This window comes from Anomaloglossus baeobatrachus, chromosome 6 (genome assembly GCF_048569485.1).
Source record: "Anomaloglossus baeobatrachus isolate aAnoBae1 chromosome 6, aAnoBae1.hap1, whole genome shotgun sequence".
NCBI classification, from domain to species: Eukaryota; Metazoa; Chordata; class Amphibia; order Anura; family Aromobatidae; genus Anomaloglossus; species Anomaloglossus baeobatrachus.
Genome location: NC_134358.1, coordinates 83,131,165 through 83,149,373, shown reverse-complemented (window position 1 = coordinate 83,149,373; position 18,209 = coordinate 83,131,165). Strand labels below are relative to the sequence as shown.

At 47.8% G+C, this 18,209-nt stretch overlaps 1 protein-coding gene across 3 annotated transcripts in view; it reads right to left on the bottom strand.

Moving 5' to 3' along the window:
* RGS22 (regulator of G protein signaling 22) overlaps window positions 1–18,209 on the bottom strand; it is a 154,638-nt gene that overhangs the window by 51,018 nt on the left and 85,411 nt on the right. For all 3 annotated transcript variants that reach the window (XM_075316243.1, XM_075316244.1, XM_075316245.1), the window contains exon 14: window positions 13,200–13,301. In XM_075316243.1, coding sequence (XP_075172358.1) covers window positions 13,200–13,301 — 102 coding nt within the window. The remainder of the gene's footprint in view (window positions 1–13,199; window positions 13,302–18,209) is intronic.

Below are 18,209 nucleotides of genomic sequence, written 5' to 3'. Positions count from 1 at the left end.
TGCACAAGTTGCCTGAGCGGGTTCTGTCCTTTTCAGGGGACCCACGTCCATGGGGAACCCCTGAAACCCCCAGAGGATCGCCACCAGTTCTGGTGGTGGCTGGGCCCCAGCCTGCTCCACTGCGGGCCCTTCCTCCAATCTGCCTCTCCGGAGGCGGTAACGGTAGAAGCCACAACAAACCTTATTATTTACATGCCACTAGTTTGTGGTTGCCCTGCTAGTTCTCGGGCCTGTTCATAAGGAGTTCCTTATGCAAAAATGGTGAAGGGGGTCCCAACGGGGACCAGTTGCCGGCAACGACCGGTTTCAAATCACGTTGACAATCAGGTGACATCTCGGTTGATTATTCCTATCATTTTCAAACTTTTCAAAACATTTTAAACGGTAATTTGGTGGTCCCAACGGGGGACAACTGCAACGGGACTCCACTGCCCTTACTCTGACTCTTCGGTGTCTGCTGCATCCTCTTCCACCAGCATATCAAACATGCAGTGGCAGGCCTGCTGTGAAAGGGGTGCCCAGTATCCGTTTCCACCATTGCGTGTGGTGTAATAAACTACCGGTTCTCCCACGTAACAGAGGGACTCACTTGCCTCCTCACTTTCAGGGGTGGGCTCAGTGCCGGAGCTGGAGTCACTATCACTTGTCTCTGCGTCAGGCGGGTTGCCGCCAACTGCCGCAGCCTCCTGGCTTCCAGTATCCAGCACTTCAGATCCTTCCACGGTAGCGTGGGGCAGTAGGTCAGGTTGGCTAACACTGAGGCGCCCCAAGGATAATGATAGGGGCGATACGAGGGCCGAGACAGGCCCCCCAGCCGCAGTGGCCGGTCCTGGTAGGACATGGGGACGTGGGCTACCTATCGGCTCCGTCACATCTGCTCCCTTCCCATACATTGAGGTAGTTGCAACCAGTGTTTTCACTTCATTGGTCCACTGCTCCATCATGAGGTATATCTGACTTTGCTGACGTTGGTGGAACTCAATCACTCGGCCTTCATCCATGCCACTTTCCTGGGCTCGGGGTCTGGCGCAATCACTGCTGGGACTTCTGGCACATTTTCGTTAAGGGGCCGCGGTCCTAGCGGTTCCCACAGGAGCGATTCAGGGAAGTTCTGAGCGTCTGCAGCCGGTTGGTCCGCCGGGGCGGGTTGGCAGGGTATCGCTACCGGTTGGACAGGTAGCGGGCCTAGTGGCGGGGCGGCAGCAGCTAACACGGGTAGCGGGGAGAGAGGCAGGGTGAGCGGGTGTAGGCCGGGCTCCTCAGCCGCAGTGGCCGATCCTTCGGGAATACAGGGGCGTGGGTCTCTTACCTGCTCCTCCAAATCCTCTTCCACCTCGCGTCTCCGCATAGCAGCCACCACGTCCGCCATGTCGGTCTCCCACTCCTCCAGGAGGAGCTGCATGTGGGCTTGCAGACGGTTATTCAGCGGGGCAGTCCAGTCTCTCAGCCACATCGCCGTGCGGGGTGCGGGAGCATCCTCGTTGGTAGTTGGACTGTGCATCTTAGCAATGAAGTCATCCAGGAACCCGGTATCGCTGCAGAGTCCTGGCGTCTCTGATTTTATAGCCGCACGCTACATGCGGCCAGATGCCATCAGTCCCCCTTAGTCTCTTTCCGGCTCCTCCTCTACAGGGGCGGGGTTTTGGCCTTCGCGCCTCTACTACTCGAGGAGACGCTTGAGCGGGAATTCTTCGCGCCCAAGATTGCGGCTTTTCAAATTTTCCGGCCGGACACCTCCGGCGGTCACACAAGGCGCACTTCCACCAGTCGGTAGAACAGTAGGATCCTGTTCGTGACGCCAAGTTGTCGCGGGCGGAGGAGGGGACGCTGTGCTCTCCCACTGCTCGGGTACGGCCGCTGCTGCGGCTGCCGCTGCTGCTCGGTGGTGGCTCGAGCGGTGGGCCGGATCCCGGGGACTCGAGCGGTGCTCCTCACCCGTGAGTGAAAAGGGGATTTTGATTGTGGGGGTTTTGATTATTGTCCGTGACGCCACCCACGGTTGTGGTGATATTGGTGACACCACTGCTGCTCTGGACAGGGATCCCGGGAGCGGTGACAGAGAGCAGCTTTGTTGTTAGTTCTCTCCTCCGTGGGTAGGGGGTTAGTTGTCCCGGGGCCCGGTGATGGGGTAGGGATGTATGGCAGGCAGGTTACGGGGCCTGGTGAGGTGCAGGGTCGCGGGGGCAGCGCTGTGCCGCACGGCACGGTGGTACTCACTCAGCCAAAGATGAGGACACAGTTCTCGGTAAAACACACGGCTGGATGGACGGGTCCCACAGACGGCTGCGGCGTTGTTTTCTCCCGGCAGGTTGATGGTGACTGCCTTTCCCTGCACCTAGGTACGGTAGATGGTTCCAATGGGTTCCCACCGGTAACCCGCTCCCCAGCTTGGATATGGGCTGGAGGAGCCCCTTTTGCCCGCAGGCTCTGGCCCTGAGAAACGGTTGCCTTGGCGGTGGCGGTGTCTCCCTTTCCTGGTTGGACTGTTGCCTTCTGTAGGAACTTGGCTGTTGGGAAACCCAGGAGGTTCCCTTCACTAACGAATTCTGCAAATTCACGGCGACTCCTAGCCTTGCCGGGGTCCGTAAGCCCCTGCCAGATGGTGCTGGCTTCTCTTTGTGTACCGGTCCGGTACCGCCGGGCCACCGCCCGTCCACGGTCCTTACGGTAGACTCCAATCGGCCACTCCTGCAGACGGTCACCACCGTCTGCCAACCTTGCTGATCCGTCCGGGCCACACACCCAGACCAACTTCAGGCTGCTTAGCTGTCACTTTACTCCTCTCTCAACTCTACTCAAAACTCATCTGCCTGGTTTTCCCGCCTCCAGGACTGTGAACTCCTCGGTGGTCGGGGCCAACCGCCTGGCCCACCCCCTGGTGTGGACATCAGCCCCTGGAGGAAGGCAACAAGGGTTTTGTGTCTGACTTCGGTGTGCCTGCTGGGAGTGTGGGGTGTGTTGGTGTTGTTCTCTGTGGCCCCTGGCTTGTCCAGGGCGCCACATTTGCGATCACCACATGTCGCACGGACGACGGGGGCTGGTGCTATCGCGCAAGACATCGCTAGCTTTCGCTGGCGATGTTGCTGCGTGTAAAGCACCCTTTAGGGTCTCAGCACCCTGACACAATTGATCACAACTAATCTGACATGTCAAATGGAATTTAAAATTGCAGCTACGCTTTATTCAAGTATATCCAATAAAAATCTGCCAATGTTTTCTATATTATGTCACCACCAAGCCCCCCTCATCTTTCATGTGATTATACAATTTCTAATACTATCATCCCATTGTCAAACCAAGTTGTGTATTGAATTTATAGGCGTAACAATGAGAAACAAGGGCTCATTTAGACGTCTGTTTACACGTCTGTGTTGGATGCGTTGCTTTCACGGATAGCACAAGTACACATTATAATTTACACTTTTTTCTAATCCGCCATCTCTCTCTCCTCGAACCTGTACAATCCGGTTTCCGCTCCTTATACTCTACTGAAACTCCTCTTACTAAAGTCTCTAATGATCTAATAACCGCTAAATCAATGGTTACTACTCCCTGCTGATTCTCCTAGATCTCTCTGCTGCATTTGATACTGTGGATCACCAGCCCCTCTTCACTATGCTCCGCTCTATCGGGCTCAAGGACACTGTTCTCTCTTGGTTCTCCTCCTATCTCTCTGACAACTCACTCCTATTGGTATGCGTTGAACTATATGTTATGTCTTATATTGTTTGTACAAGTATGGTCTAAACAAATATGAACGGAATATGAATATGTTGGCGCTATGGAAGTAAAAACGATTAGTATTATTATGGGGCTGTTCACACATTCGTTTTTTTTGCGGACCGTACAACTCCTCAAAAAGAAAACGGAGATCTCCATTTCTGTAGATAGTCAAGGGTCAAACTTCTCCAATCAGATCTATGGGTCCATGAAGAACTGGGACAGCACACTGATGGGATCCTAGTGGTGTCTGTTTTTCATATTTGCTATGAGCTTGAGAAATCTTCATCAGCTTTTTTGTTACATGAGAAAAAAAAACTGATGAAACACTGATGGGAAAAATGTACATTGACCAAACACTGCTGAAAATCTGATCCATCTCAGTGTTCCACGACTTCTCTTGTGCTGCACCAATTTTCTGGAATGTGCTAACCCAGACAATCCGATTAATTCCTAGTATCCACAAGTGTGCCCTAAAAACATATATCTTTAGACTGGCCTATGACTTCATCTCAATCTAATTGTTCCCTGTTCTCTCCTCCACACACTTGGTAGCTCTTTGTACCTGTACTTGTACAGATTCTGGCTCAGTGTATATGAGAAAAGTCACTAATATCTGAGTAAGGCCCAATAGTTTCATAGAGGACCAATGTTGGCACCCTGAACGATTTTTGTAATAAAGAAAACTAAAGTTAGGTCCTGGATTCAGCAAGACTGTTATTATTTTGTATGCCGGTCTTAATGAACTGTGCTCTGGATTAAGATGCGCTAAATTCATAAAGCGGGTTTTGTGCCTCTGCCAGAAATATATGCCAGTAAATCTTATCATAATTCATGCCTTTTTGGCTCACTTTTTAAAAAGTATAGGGACTGACGTAAAAACGCCAAAAGTTGCCCATTTCTGAGCAATCAGGCACATAGTGTCCATATTACTTTTGTGTAGTGGCCAAACAATACTATCTACCCAAAACAATATTAATTTCATAGTCCTGCCTGTAGTGCATATACAATATATTTCACCAGTTGCAGTGTTAGGCTGGGTTCACATGTCCTGTAATCATTTGTTATAACAGACCCAGTAGAGACCCGTTTGCAAAAAAGTTCTGCAAACACAACTTTTTTGTCAGCTGTTAAATAACGGTTGTCGGCAGGATCCGTTTTAACATGTGGCGTCTATGGACAATGGATCCATTAACGAATTGCTATTTATTGTCCATTTGTAACTGATTCATTAAGAAAATAACGGATCTGTTACAAATGCAAGTACAACGGAAGGCTAAATAGCAATCAGTTAATGGATCCATTGTCCATAGACTCCAATGTTAAAAAAAACGGATTTCAGTTTCCCAATGGATCCGTTCTAATGGATGACTACAGGACCTGTGAACTTAGCCTTATAAGTGCTCATTCACATGCTGCTTTTTACAGTGTTTGAGCGCATTTAATTGGGCTTAAAAAAAGATGCGTTTTACAGCACCAGCTTAATGAATGCGATTTGTACAGTCTTATTCACACGGTGCATTTTTTGTCCTTGCATTTCTTGACCTGCGGTGCGTTTTTGCAGTATTTATCACCCATTAAAATGTATAGGAAAAAAAGGCAAGTGAACAAACATGTAAAAACATGTCAAAAACAATATGCAGCATTTTTTTGGCCAATCATGGTTTTGGGTATAGAAAAGATGCTGCAAAATGCATGTGAACATACCCTTATAGTACCTGCCTCAGTGCCGCTCATTGTGTAAGGCATAGTGCGTATATAATAATATTCGCCATAGCGCACATAAAATCTTACAGGGGATCAGGAATGTTACAGACTTGTTATAGGAATATCAGTGAGGTATATACGGTATAATAGTGCCAGTCATAGTCCCACGCACGGTGTCCTGCTAAAACATGAAATCTGCTTTGCACTTGGAGAACTTTTTTCCGGGATTTACTTTAATTAGTGCCATAAAATCCCATATAAAACAGCCGACTTTTTATGTGATGTTTTTCAATGATGTAATAAAGAAAGTGTGAAGGTTCACTAATTTTCAAGACAAATTTAAGATACAAATGATGCCAAAGTATGCAACGATCGTTATAAGTAAAAGACATTTTTTGCAGAGCTGAACAGTATTTCAGTCTGACGCTTTTACAATTGATTTTTAGGCTTCTGCTACAATTGATTATAACATTTACATATTTTGCTGCGGAGCCTGAAAAAGCACCTACTCCAAAGCCTCAGAATAAATCTGCAAAGAAATTGAGCTTTGCTACAAATTTTCAATACAAAGCATAACAAAAAGCAGCGGCATGCAGGCTGAGCACAAATACATGGATCGGAGTTAGTGATTCTGGATTGGTGATACACTGACTGCGAGACCGCAAGCAGGAGGAGCTGAGTAGAGCACAGCCTGCGGCGACCTTCTTACCAAGCCATAGGTTTAGTATTGAATGGCATGGCAAGAGCATGATTGCTAGCTGCTAGTGATGAGCGAGCACTACCATGCTCGGGTGCTCGGTACTCGTAACTAGTGATGAGCGAGCACTACCATGCTCGGGTGCTCGGTACTCGTAACTAGTGATGAGCGAGCACTACCATGCTCGGGTGCTCGGTACTCGTAACTAGTGATGAGCGAGCACTACCATGCTCGGGTGCTCAGTACTCGTAACTAGTGATGAGTGAGCACTACCATGCTCGGAGGGCTCAGTACTCGTAACTAGTGATGAGTGAGCACTACCATGCTCGGAGGGCTCCGTACTCGTAACTAGTGATGAGCGGGCACTACCATGCTCGGAGGGCGCAGTACTCGTAACTAGTGATGAGCGAGCACTACCATGCTCTGGTGATCAGTACTCGTAACTAGTGATGAGCGAGCACTACCATGCTCGGGTGATCAGTACTTGTAACTAGTGATGAGCAAGCACTACCATGCTCGGAGGGCTCAGTTCTCGTAACTAGTGATGAGTGAACACTACCATGCTCGGAGGGCTCAGTACTCGTAACTAATGATGAGTGAGGACTACCATGCTCGGAGGGCTCAGGACTCGTAACTAGTGATGAGCGGGCACTACCATGCTCGGGTGCTCGGTACTCGTAACTAGTGATGAGCGGGCACTACCATGCTCGGGTGCTCGGTACTCGTAACTAGTGATGAGCAGGCACTGCCATACTCGGGTGCTCAGTTCTTGTAACGAGCAGTTGGACGCTTGGACAGGCTCAACTCGTGTACCGAGTAGAATGGAAGTCAATGGGGAACTCGAGCATTTTTCTGGAAGATTTCCCTGAAAATTTCTCAAATTCCCCATTGGCTTCCATTATACTCAGTATACAAGTAGCGCCCATTCGAGCATCCAACTGCTCGTTCCGAGTACTGAGTACCCGAGCATGGTAGTGCTTTCTCATCACTAACAGCTACACCTAACTCCTGATCTTTTGGTCAGGGGTGAATTGGTGACACAAAATCAGTGGCTAGGAGGTGATTATTTATATAGATCGAAATACTCCTTTAATGATCTGGATGCTTCGTCTGAATAAGAGAATATCCAATTGTCATGTGCTAAATATAGCAGAGGTTCTTACACTAAGATACAGGCAGCTCATTTGTGACACAGATTTCAATTCTGTTACATGTTTTATTGAAATTCATAAGCGATTTTAAATTTTGTTAAAAAAAAAATAAATCCAGAAAATGAGAAACTTTTGATATATGAGGACGATCACCAAAATGAGAATAGAACAGGTCTTGCTGCTCTGGTTTATTCCATTATTTCAATTGCAATTGGCTTTGCAAAGATGGGAATTCAGGAATCTGTGATGCCAATTTAGATAAGGGCACAATATGTGATTTTTATTTTTTTATTAGTTGCTTTTCTGTTACACACCTCTCCTAAATCCAGCACCGAATGCTCTGATTTATCAGTCTTTGCTGCTATAGCTCTGCTTCATCAGTGTATGTTGCTCCAGCTCTTCTTCAGCAAACAAAGCTGTTTCACCTCTACCTCATCAGTATTCACTGTTCCAGCTCTGCTTCATCAGTCTTCACTGTTTCAGCTCTGCTTCATCAGTCTTCACTGTTTCAGCTCTACGTCTTCAGTCTTCACTGTCTCAGTACCGCTTCATCAGTCTTCACTGTTTCAGCTCTACGTCTTCAGTCTTCACTGTCTCAGTACTGCTTCATCAGTCTTCACTGTTTCAGCTCTACGTCTTCAGTCTTCACTGTTTCAGTACTGCTTCATCAGTCTTCACTGTTTCATTACTGCTTCATCAGTCTTCACTGTCTCAGTACTGCTTCATCAGTCTTCACTGTTTCAGCTCGACGTCTTCAGTCTTCACTGTTTCAGTACTGCTTCATCAGTCTTCACTGTTTCATTACTGCTTCATCAGTCTTCACTGTTTCAGCTCTGCTTCATCAGTTTTCACTGTTTCATTATTGCTTCATCAGTTTTCACTGTTTCAGCTCTGCTTCATCAGTCTTCACTGTTCCAGCTCTGCTTCATCAGTCTTCACTGTTTCAGCTCCACTTCTTCAGTCTTCACTGTTCCAGCCCTGCTTCATCAGTCTTCACTGTTTCAGCTCTACGTCTTCAGTCTTCACTGTCTCAGTACCGCTTCATCAGTCTTCACTGTTTCAGCTCTACGTCTTCAGTCTTCACTGTCTCAGTACTGCTTCATCAGTCTTCACTGTTTCAGCTCTACGTCTTCAGTCTTCACTGTCTCAGTACTGCTTCATCAGTCTTCACTGTTTCATTACTGCTTCATCAGTCTTCACTGTTTCAGCTCTGCTTCATCAGTTTTCACTGTTTCATTATTGCTTCATCAGTTTTCACTGTTCCAGCTCTGCTTCATCAGTCTTCACTGTTCCAGCTCTGCTTCATCAGTCTTCACTGTTTCAGCTCCACTTCTTCAGTTTTCACTGTTTCAGTACTGCTTCATCAGTCTTCACTGTTTCAGCTCTACGTCTTCAGTCTTCACTGTCTCAGTACTGCTTCATCAGTCTTCACTGTTTCAGCTCTACATCTTCAGTCTTCACTGTTTCAGTACTGCTTCATCAGTCTTCACTGTTTCATTACTGCTTCATCAGTCTTCACTGTCTCAGTACTGCTTCATCAGTCTTCACTGTTTCAGCTCGACGTCTTCAGTCTTCACTGTTTCAGTACTGCTTCATCAGTCTTCACTGTTTCATTACTGCTTCATCAGTCTTCACTGTTTCAGCACTGCTTCATCAGTTTTCACTGTTTCATTATTGCTTCATCAGTTTTCACTGTTTCAGCTCTGCTTCATCAGTCTTCACTGTTCCAGCTCTGCTTCATCAGTCTTCACTGTTTCAGCTCCACTTCTTCAGTCTTCACTGTTCCAGCTCTGCTTCATCAGTCTTCACTGTTTCAGCTCTACGTCTTCAGTCTTCACTGTCTCAGTACCGCTTCATCAGTCTTCACTGTTTCAGCTCTACGTCTTCAGTCTTCACTGTCTCAGTACTGCTTCATCAGTCTTCACTGTTTCAGCTCTACGTCTTCAGTCTTCACTGTCTCAGTACTGCTTCATCAGTCTTCACTGTTTCATTACTGCTTCATCAGTCTTCACTGTTTCAGCTCTGCTTCATCAGTTTTCACTGTTTCATTATTGCTTCATCAGTCTTCACTGTCTCAGTACTGCTTCATCAGTCTTCACTGTTTCAGCTCGACGTCTTCAGTCTTCACTGTTTCAGTACTGCTTCATCAGTCTTCACTGTTTCATTACTGCTTCATCAGTCTTCACTGTTTCAGCTCTGCTTCATCAGTTTTCACTGTTTCATTATTGCTTCATCAGTTTTCACTGTTTCAGCTCTGCTTCATCAGTCTTCACTGTTCCAGCTCTGCTTCATCAGTCTTCACTGTTTCAGCTCCACTTCTTCAGTTTTCACTGTTTCAGTACTGCTTCATCAGTCTTCACTGTTTCAGCTCTACGTCTTCAGTCTTCACTGTTTCAGTACTGCTTCATCAGTCTTCACTGTTTCAGCTCTGCTTCATCAGTCTTCACTGTTTCATTACTGCTTTATCAGTCTTCACTGTTTCAGCTCTGCTTCATCAGTTTTCACTGTTTCATTACTGCTTCATCAGTTTTCACTGTTTCAGCTCTGCTTCATCAGTCTTCACTGTTCCAGTTCTGCTTCATCAGTCTTCACTGTTTCAGCTCCACTTCTTCAGTTTTCACTGTTTCAGTACTGCTTCATCAGTCGTCACTGTTTCAGCTCTACGTCTTCAGTCTTCACTGTTTCAGTACTGCTTCATCAGTCTTCACTGTTTCAGCTCTGCTTCATCAGTTTTCACTGTTTCATTACTGCTTCATCAGTTTTCACTGTTTCAGCTCTGCTTCATCAGTCTTCACTGTTTCTGCTCTACCTCATCAGTCTACTTCATCAGTCTTTACTGTTTCAGCTTTACTTCATCAGTCTTCACTGTTTCAGCTTTACTTCATCAGTCTTCACTGTTTCATCTCTACTTCATCAGTCTTCAGTATTTCAGCCCTGTTGAATCAGATGCATCAGTCATCACTGTTCCAACTCTGCTGCATCAGTTATCGCTATTCCAGTTCTCCAGCATCACACTTTGCTGTTCCAGCTCCGTTTCATCCATCATGCAGCTTTGCTATACAAGTCCAATATCTCCTCTGCAGCCCTTTACTTCAACAACCTTTCACTTTGTCTCTCCTGACCTACTGCACCGTTGCGATGTGTCTCTTTTGCTCAAGAACTGCTCATCGGAAGTAAGGGTTTTGAATATTCCCTCAGGTCAGACAGATACTGCTATTGAGCAGAAACATTGTATTGTTTGAACCCTGGTTTCTTTTTATTTTTTTATTTCCCCTGATTCTAGCACTCAACACATTTGGCCAAGGTGTTTCTAAATTAGCTGGAGACTGCAAAAACGATTCTCCATATTTTGTTATTGTTTGAGACACGAAGGAAGGTGAGTTTTTAGATCTGTTCACTTGGTGTTGGTGCTAAGTTGCGGCTATTGCTGCTTTACAATAGGGGCTGTGTCTGTGGGGGTGGGGTGACCCAGAGCCTTTGGGGTATTTCTTCTAAGGGTGTTGTGAGGCACCTTGGTTGCTCTCCTGGTGTTGCAGTGTTGGTTGCTTCTCGACATAACATCTAGCAGATTAGGGAACCACTAAGACGTTTAGGTCTAAGCCACACGGCGAGAAAATCGGTGCGAGTGGAGTGCGATAAAACATCGCATTCCCCTCGGACCAATTCTAGCCTGTATGTCAGCACACATGAGCGATTATTTTCTCAGCCCTAATCGGACCAAGAAAACAATCGCAGCATGCTACAATTGTAAGCTGAGACTCTTTCTCTCGCACCCATTCAAGTGAATGGGGCGAGAGAAAAATCGCACTGCACTCGCAGTACACTGGTGCCAGTGCAGTGCGAGAATGGCAATAGCCTGCTACGGAGGAGAGACTAAGAGAAATCCCTCCCACCCCTCCCGAGTGCCGGCCCGCCCCCCGCAGCTGAGGTCTGCTCACACGATCGGACCTCAGATGCAGGAACACTCGTATGACACTCGGCTCCTGCTGTGCTGCCAGCGCGAGCCGAGTCTCATGCGAGCATCGCAGTAGTGCCCCGTGTGGCCCCAGCCTCACCGTGGGCTTCATACAGTCTGATCAGAATGGTAACTAACAACCTCTTGCTCCATTTTGAAAAATTTGGTCAGTTGCAGCAGATCAATGTATAATATTTGAATGTGCGGTCCATGTCTTTTTGTACATTTATGGTATAAGAGACACTGTGTTTAGGCAGCTGATAATTAGTTTCAGGTATAACGAGCACTTTCCTTTCCATGAAATACAATTAATGACTGTTCACAAGACGAAGAGAGAGGTTTATTCTGAAACTCAAGCTTTTGGCACCAAAAGATCTAATCCCGCTCCTGCCCAGAAACAAAGGCCCCAAATCAACAAGGAGTTTTTGACAGAATTCTGGCTTAAAACTCCTTGAACTGTTGCATCATTTTTGCACAACCTTTAGCAGCTTTGACAAGTTTTAGAAAAGTTGGTGGGGACTGTCAGACAATTTCATCATAATTTTTGACACAAAAGTGTGGTAAATTATGCGCCAAATATTTGCCTGCCTTTGCACTGGCGTAATATTTCTGGCAGAAGCACATATCTGTTCTAAAGCCTGCTTTACACGGTATGATCTATCGTGCAATTTCACGATCGATCGTACCTGCCCCCATCGTTTGTGCGTCACGGGCAATTAGTTGCCCGTGGCGCACAAAGTCGTTAACCCCCATCACACGTACTTACCTGCTGTACGACGTCGCTGTGGGCGGCGAACATCCTCTTCCTGAAGGGGGAGGGACGTTCGGCGTCACAGCGACGTCACACAGCGGCCGGCCAATAGAAGCGGAGGGGCAGAGATGAGCGGGACGTAAACATCCCGCCCACCTCCTTCCTTCCGCATAGCCGGCGGGTGCCACGGGACGGAGGTAAGCTGCTGTTCATCGTTCCCGGGGTGTCACATGGAGCAGCGTGTGCTACCCCGGGAACGATGAGCAACCGGCGCCATTTTAATTAAACAAGATTATGAAACCGAGCGACAAGTACACGACTCACAATTTGTGAGTGATACTGCGTCGCTCTGAGGTGTCACACAGCCCGACGTCGCAAGCGATGCCGGATGTGCGTCACAAAAACCGTGACCCCGGCGATCTATCGCACGATAGATTGTCCCATGTAAAGCACCCTTTAGAGGCCCTAAATTCATTTATAGGCACACGTCTCTTGAATTTGGAGCATCTTACAGCAGAACTTTATTTAAGATTGGCGTACAAAACACCAGTCTTAAGGAGGTTGTCACAGCTTGGGACAAAAGTCTGCAGTCGCTCTAAATGACTACCGAATTCACCGGTGTGAGCAGATGGTCACGTAATTGCATGTCTGCAATTCATATATTTGCGGTCACATGCCGACTAGACATGTCCGTCTTTCTCTCAATTCGCTTCTATTGATAAAAGTCTAGTCGGCATGCGATCGCAAGTGTTTGAATCGCAAATAAGGAAATTGTGGCAGTGTGCAGTGCGATTCGACAGTCTCCAATCATATAGAGTGAATGCAGATTTTTGTCCCAAACCCTTTAATGAATTGGGGCTGTAGCAATTTTCTAACAATCTTCAGTGACACTATCACAATAATAATCTATATCGAATCATTTATTGCTCATAGCATAGAAACCTGTTTCATAAAAATGATTATCTTTTTCCTTTATGTCTTTGGATGCTGATATTTTTGATGATTTGTGATAAACGCACAAGCAAAATATCTAATAATCCTTTAGTGAGATCTGATAGGGCTATACATCATATGTTTTGGGTTCATTTAAGGGTCCATCTCACTAATAACGAAAATATTCCCTAAGTGGAATTTAAAAGAATCACAAAATCTGAAGTGCATTATGCAATCTGTTCATGCTCGGCACATAACATCCCGTTCCTTAGATTTACCACTTACTTGGGAATGTCTGCGTAGTTTAAAAGGTTGTAGAGTCTCTTGGTAGAACATGTGATGATAGGACTGTAGATCAAACCAGAAGTGGACACCATTCTCCCACAGCTGAAATACAAGATCGATCGCATTGTTAGTTATGAAGACATCATTATTTTTATAACCGCGAGAAACGCCCATCTGTAGACAGCTGGCTCAGCGCACTTGCCGCTCATCAATACAGAGCAGGGCAGTTGTTGGGTGGGTGAGAGGACTTTGATGCAGCTCTTGGAAGGTGCTGGTTCTTCTTGTGGCAATGCCCCAATAAAAAAAAACCCTGTATCTTTAGTTCAGGATTATAAAGTCTGTATGTTCCAGAAATCATGGTTATAGGTGTGCTGTATTGCAATATTTGAATGGGATTAATCTGCAATACCAAACATAGTCTATGGATCAGTGGAAGAGAAGAAATAGGTTGTCATGCTGTGCTGACGGATGGATTCAGGAGAGAAAATATTTTCAGCAGATTTAATTGTTCTAGTTCTACGCGTTTCGGAGCTAGGTACATTGCCATTGTTAGTTCCTGAAGAAGGAGCATGCTAGCTCCGAAACGCATAAAACTAGAACAATAAAATATAATTTGCTCTCCTGAATCCATCCGGCAGCGCAGGATGACAACCCATTTCTTCTATTCCACTGATTGATACTTCACCTTGGGGGTCTGCAACAGCCGTTTTTTATGCTAACAAATGTATCATAGTAGTTGCGAGTTTCACAAGTCACCCAGGTGAGTGATTCCCTGCACCCCCTTACACTGGTTCCTACCACGATAAGATGCCAAGTTTGCGCCTTTTGTCTTTTCAGCCTCATTGTTTCAAAACAGTCTATGGGAAAGAGCGATACTGTTTGTTTTTTCTCTAACCCAGGACCATATGAATATATATACCAAAGACATTTAAGAAGGTTTTAATATGCAAATTTGTTTGAACCAAATAATGAGAAATCGGCATAAATTTAATGGATCTTGGGCTCTAATCTTGTGCCAAATTTACCTTGCAGGATTAAAGCTCCAGCAATCTAGGAGGAGCAAGTTGTCTATCTGCTGGAGACAACCACAGACACCGCTTCTGTCTTTTCTTGTGCTGGCTACAGACCACTCAACATGCACTAGTGTAGTGATTACTATTTGGAGTTGTTTTTCCTCAGTAACTGAGGCTCATAAGGATGCCCCAGTTATTGTGGGGAAAAAATGAATCATAAAAAGGGAAAAAGTATGTTCCCCAGAGTTTGGGGAATATACTCCCCCCCTCCCCCCTTTTATGGTTCTTTTTTTCCACTATAACTGGGACATCTTTATGAGCCCTAGTTACAAAGTAAATTAAAAAAAAAATACATGTATGTATGTGTGGCGCCCCTGAGGCTTTGGTTGCCACAGGGTACTGCATCTCACTTATGGTGCAGTACTCATCCAGGGTAAGGAAGAGGTTAACCACTGGTGTTTATCACAATCCATCACACACAGCCAGAGAGTGACTCCGCTATTTTTACTCACACACAGTTAGGTGCTTTCCCACTGGGACTTTCCGGTTGCTAGGACAACAGCCTGGGAGGTAGGGCAGCATTGGGGAAGTAAGGAGACACACAAACATTCACCGGAGAATAGTCTGGGTCACGGAAGAACACGGTATCTGAAGGTAGTTGTTAAGAGCTCCTTCAGGACCGGCTGAGGGGAGTGCTTAAGAGCTCCCTCAGGGAGAGAGGAGAAGATTCACAAAGTGTAACATTGAGAGACACAGGAGTAACACGGTCGCTGAGGGGATACAGAGTCAGCTCCCCCAGGACTGGAGCAGATGGGGTGCAGAGCCCTAGGTTAGGCAGAACTTTATGTCTTCTTAACAAATCTGCCGGGTGAGATTTCAAGTTTCCTACACCCACCTAAGTGCCCGGGGCGCAGCAGCAGATACAGCCAGGAGCTGGGACCACGATCCAGCCCATCACGGACTCGAGCTGCCTGCTATACGGGACGGGAACTTAACACAGATCAGTAGTCCCTGTAGAGCTTTATGTCACAGGGATTCACCATACAGCGCAAGGAGGAAAGGTCTCACAGTTCACAACACCAGTGGTGGCCTCCGAACTATCTGGGATCGACTTCGGCCCATCACAGTGGAGACCGGCATTCCAAGAGTGACAACATAAAAGTGAGTAAAGAGAACTCTGGAACCGCAGCCCCTGTGTCGCCCCCATTATTGCTCCGGCGCTATAGACTACCACCACCATCATCCTCCCTGGGGCTAGCTCTACCTGTGAAGAGATGAAACACCGGAGCTGCGTCACACCATCAGCCCCAGAAGTGAGAGACTCTCCGCAGCAGTGGCTTCTCTCATAGCCGCATACCACAGGTGGCATCACGAAAGACAACTACTCCCAACATCCCCAACACCTTTCATCCTTTTATTGACACCTCGGGGCCACGAAACCGGGCAGGACCACTGTGACATCCCCAACCATCACCGGCCCGGTGACGAGTACAACCCCTGGCCCCGTGAATGTGTCGCGGGCGGAGGAGGGGACGCTGCGCTCACCCACTGCTCGGGTCCGGCTGCTGCTGCTGCTTGGTGGTGGCTCGAGCGGTGGGCCGGATCCTGGGGACTCGAGCGGCGTTCCTCGCCCGTGAGTGAAAGGGGGGTTGGTGTGTGGTTTGGGGATATTGTCCGTGATGCCACCCACGGTTGTGGTGAGGTTGTAACACCACCGCTGCTCTGGACGGGGATCCCGGGAGCGATGACAGGGAGCAGCTTGGATGTTGTTTTCTCCCCTCCATGGCTAGGGGGTTGGTTGTCCCGGGGCCCGGTGAGGGGTAGGGATGGCAGGCGGGTTACGGGGCCTGGTGAGGTGCAGGGTCGCGGGGGCAGCGCTGTGCCGCACGGCACGGTGGTACTCACTCAGCCAGTAATTCACACAGAGTCTCTGGTCAAACAAACGGCTGGATGGACGGGTCCCACAGGCGGCTGCGGTTGTTCTCCTCTCGGTAGGTTGATGGTGACTGCCTTTCCCTGCACCTGTGTTGTGTTTACGGTTCCAATGGCTTCCCACTGGTAACCCGCTCCCCAGCTTGGATGGATGCTGAGGGAGCCCCTTTTTGCCCGCAGGCTCTGGCCCTGGGAACTGTAGCCTTGGCGGTGACTGTGTTTCCCTCTACGGTGTGAGCTGTTGCCTTCAATTGGGTCTTGACTGCTGGGAAACCCCGGAGGTTCCCTTCGCTAACGGATTTGACCGGTTTTACGGCGACTCCTAGCCTGGTCGGGGTCCGTAGGCCCTGCTGAATGGTGCTGGCTTCTCTTCACTCCCCGATCCGGTACCGGCGGCCCACCGCCCGTCCCCGGTCCGTACGGTTCACTCCAATCAGCCTCTCCTGCAGACAGTCACCACCGTCTGCCAACCTTGCTGAGTTCCCGGGCCACACACCCGGACACGGTCAGTCTCCTCTGCTACCATTTCACTCTCTAAAACTGTTCTCTAAACTCTTCTCGCCTCCAGGACTGTGAACTCCTCGGTGGGCGGGACCAACCGCCTGGCCACACCCCCTGGTGTGGACATCAGCCCCTGGAGGAAGGCAACAAGGATTTGTGTTTGGCTTAGGTGTGCCTAGCCGGGGTGTAGGGTGTGTTGGTGTAGTACCTGTGACGACCTGGCTTGTCCAGGGCACCACAAGTGCGTCATATGTATGTATATACACTGCTCAAAAAATTAAAGGGAACACTTAAATAACACATCCTAGATCTGAATGAATGAAATATTATTATTGAATATTTTGCTCTGTACAAAGTTGAATGTGCTGACAACAAAATCACACAAAAATCATCAATGGAAATCAAATGTTGTTACCAAAGGAGGCCTGGATTTGAAGACACACACAAAATGAAAGTGGAAGCAAGTCAAAAGGAAAATCAAAACAAGACAAAATGAAAGTCGAAACAAGTCAAAATGAGGCTCAGTATTGTGTGTGGCCTCCATGTGCCTGTATGACCTCCATACAACGCCTGGGCATGCTCCTGGTGAGGTTGTGGATGGTCTCCTGAGGGATCTCCTCCCAGACCTGGACTAAAGCATCCACCAACTCCTGGACAGTCTGTGGTGCAACGTAACGTTGGTGGATGGAGTGAGACATGATGTCCCAGATGTGACCAATTGGATTCAGGTCTGGGAAACAGGCGGGCCATTCCATAGCTTTAATGCTTTCATCTTGCAGGAACTGCTGACACACTACAACCACATGAGGTCTGGCATTATCCTGCATTAGGAGGAACCCAGGGCCAATCGCATTCCATAGCTTTCATGCCTTCATCTTGCAGGAACTGCTGACACTCTACAACCACATGAGGTCTGGCATTATCCTGCATTAGGAGGAACCCAGGGCCAATCGCATCAGCATATGGTCTCACAAGGGGTCTGAGGATCTCATCTCGGTACCTAATGGCAGTCAGGCTACCTCTGGCGAGCACATGGAGGGCTGTGCAGCCCTCCAAAGAAATGCCACCCAACACCAATACTGACCCACAGCCAAACTGGTCATGCTGAAGGATGTTGCAGGTAGCAGATCACTTTCCACGGCATCTCCAGACTCTCTCACATCTGTCACATGTTCTTAGTGTGAACCTGCTTTCATCTGTGAAGAAAACAGGGCGCCAGTGGCGAATTTGCCAATCCTGGTGTTCTGTGGCAAATGCCAAGCGTCCTGCACGGTGTTGGGCAGTGAGCACAACCCGTATTTGTGGACGTCGGGCCCTCATGCCATCCTCATGGAGTCAGTTTCTAACCGTTTGTGCAGACACATGCACATTATTGGCCTGCTGGAGGTCATTTTGCAGGGCTCTGGCAGTGCTCCTCCTGTTCCTCTTTGCACAAAGGCGGATGTAGCGGTCCTGCTGCTGGGTTGTTGCCTTCCTACGGCCCCCTCCATGTCTCCTGGTGTACTGGCCTGTCTCCTGGTAGCGCCTCCGTCCTCTGGACATTAGGTTTGCAGACACAGCAAAC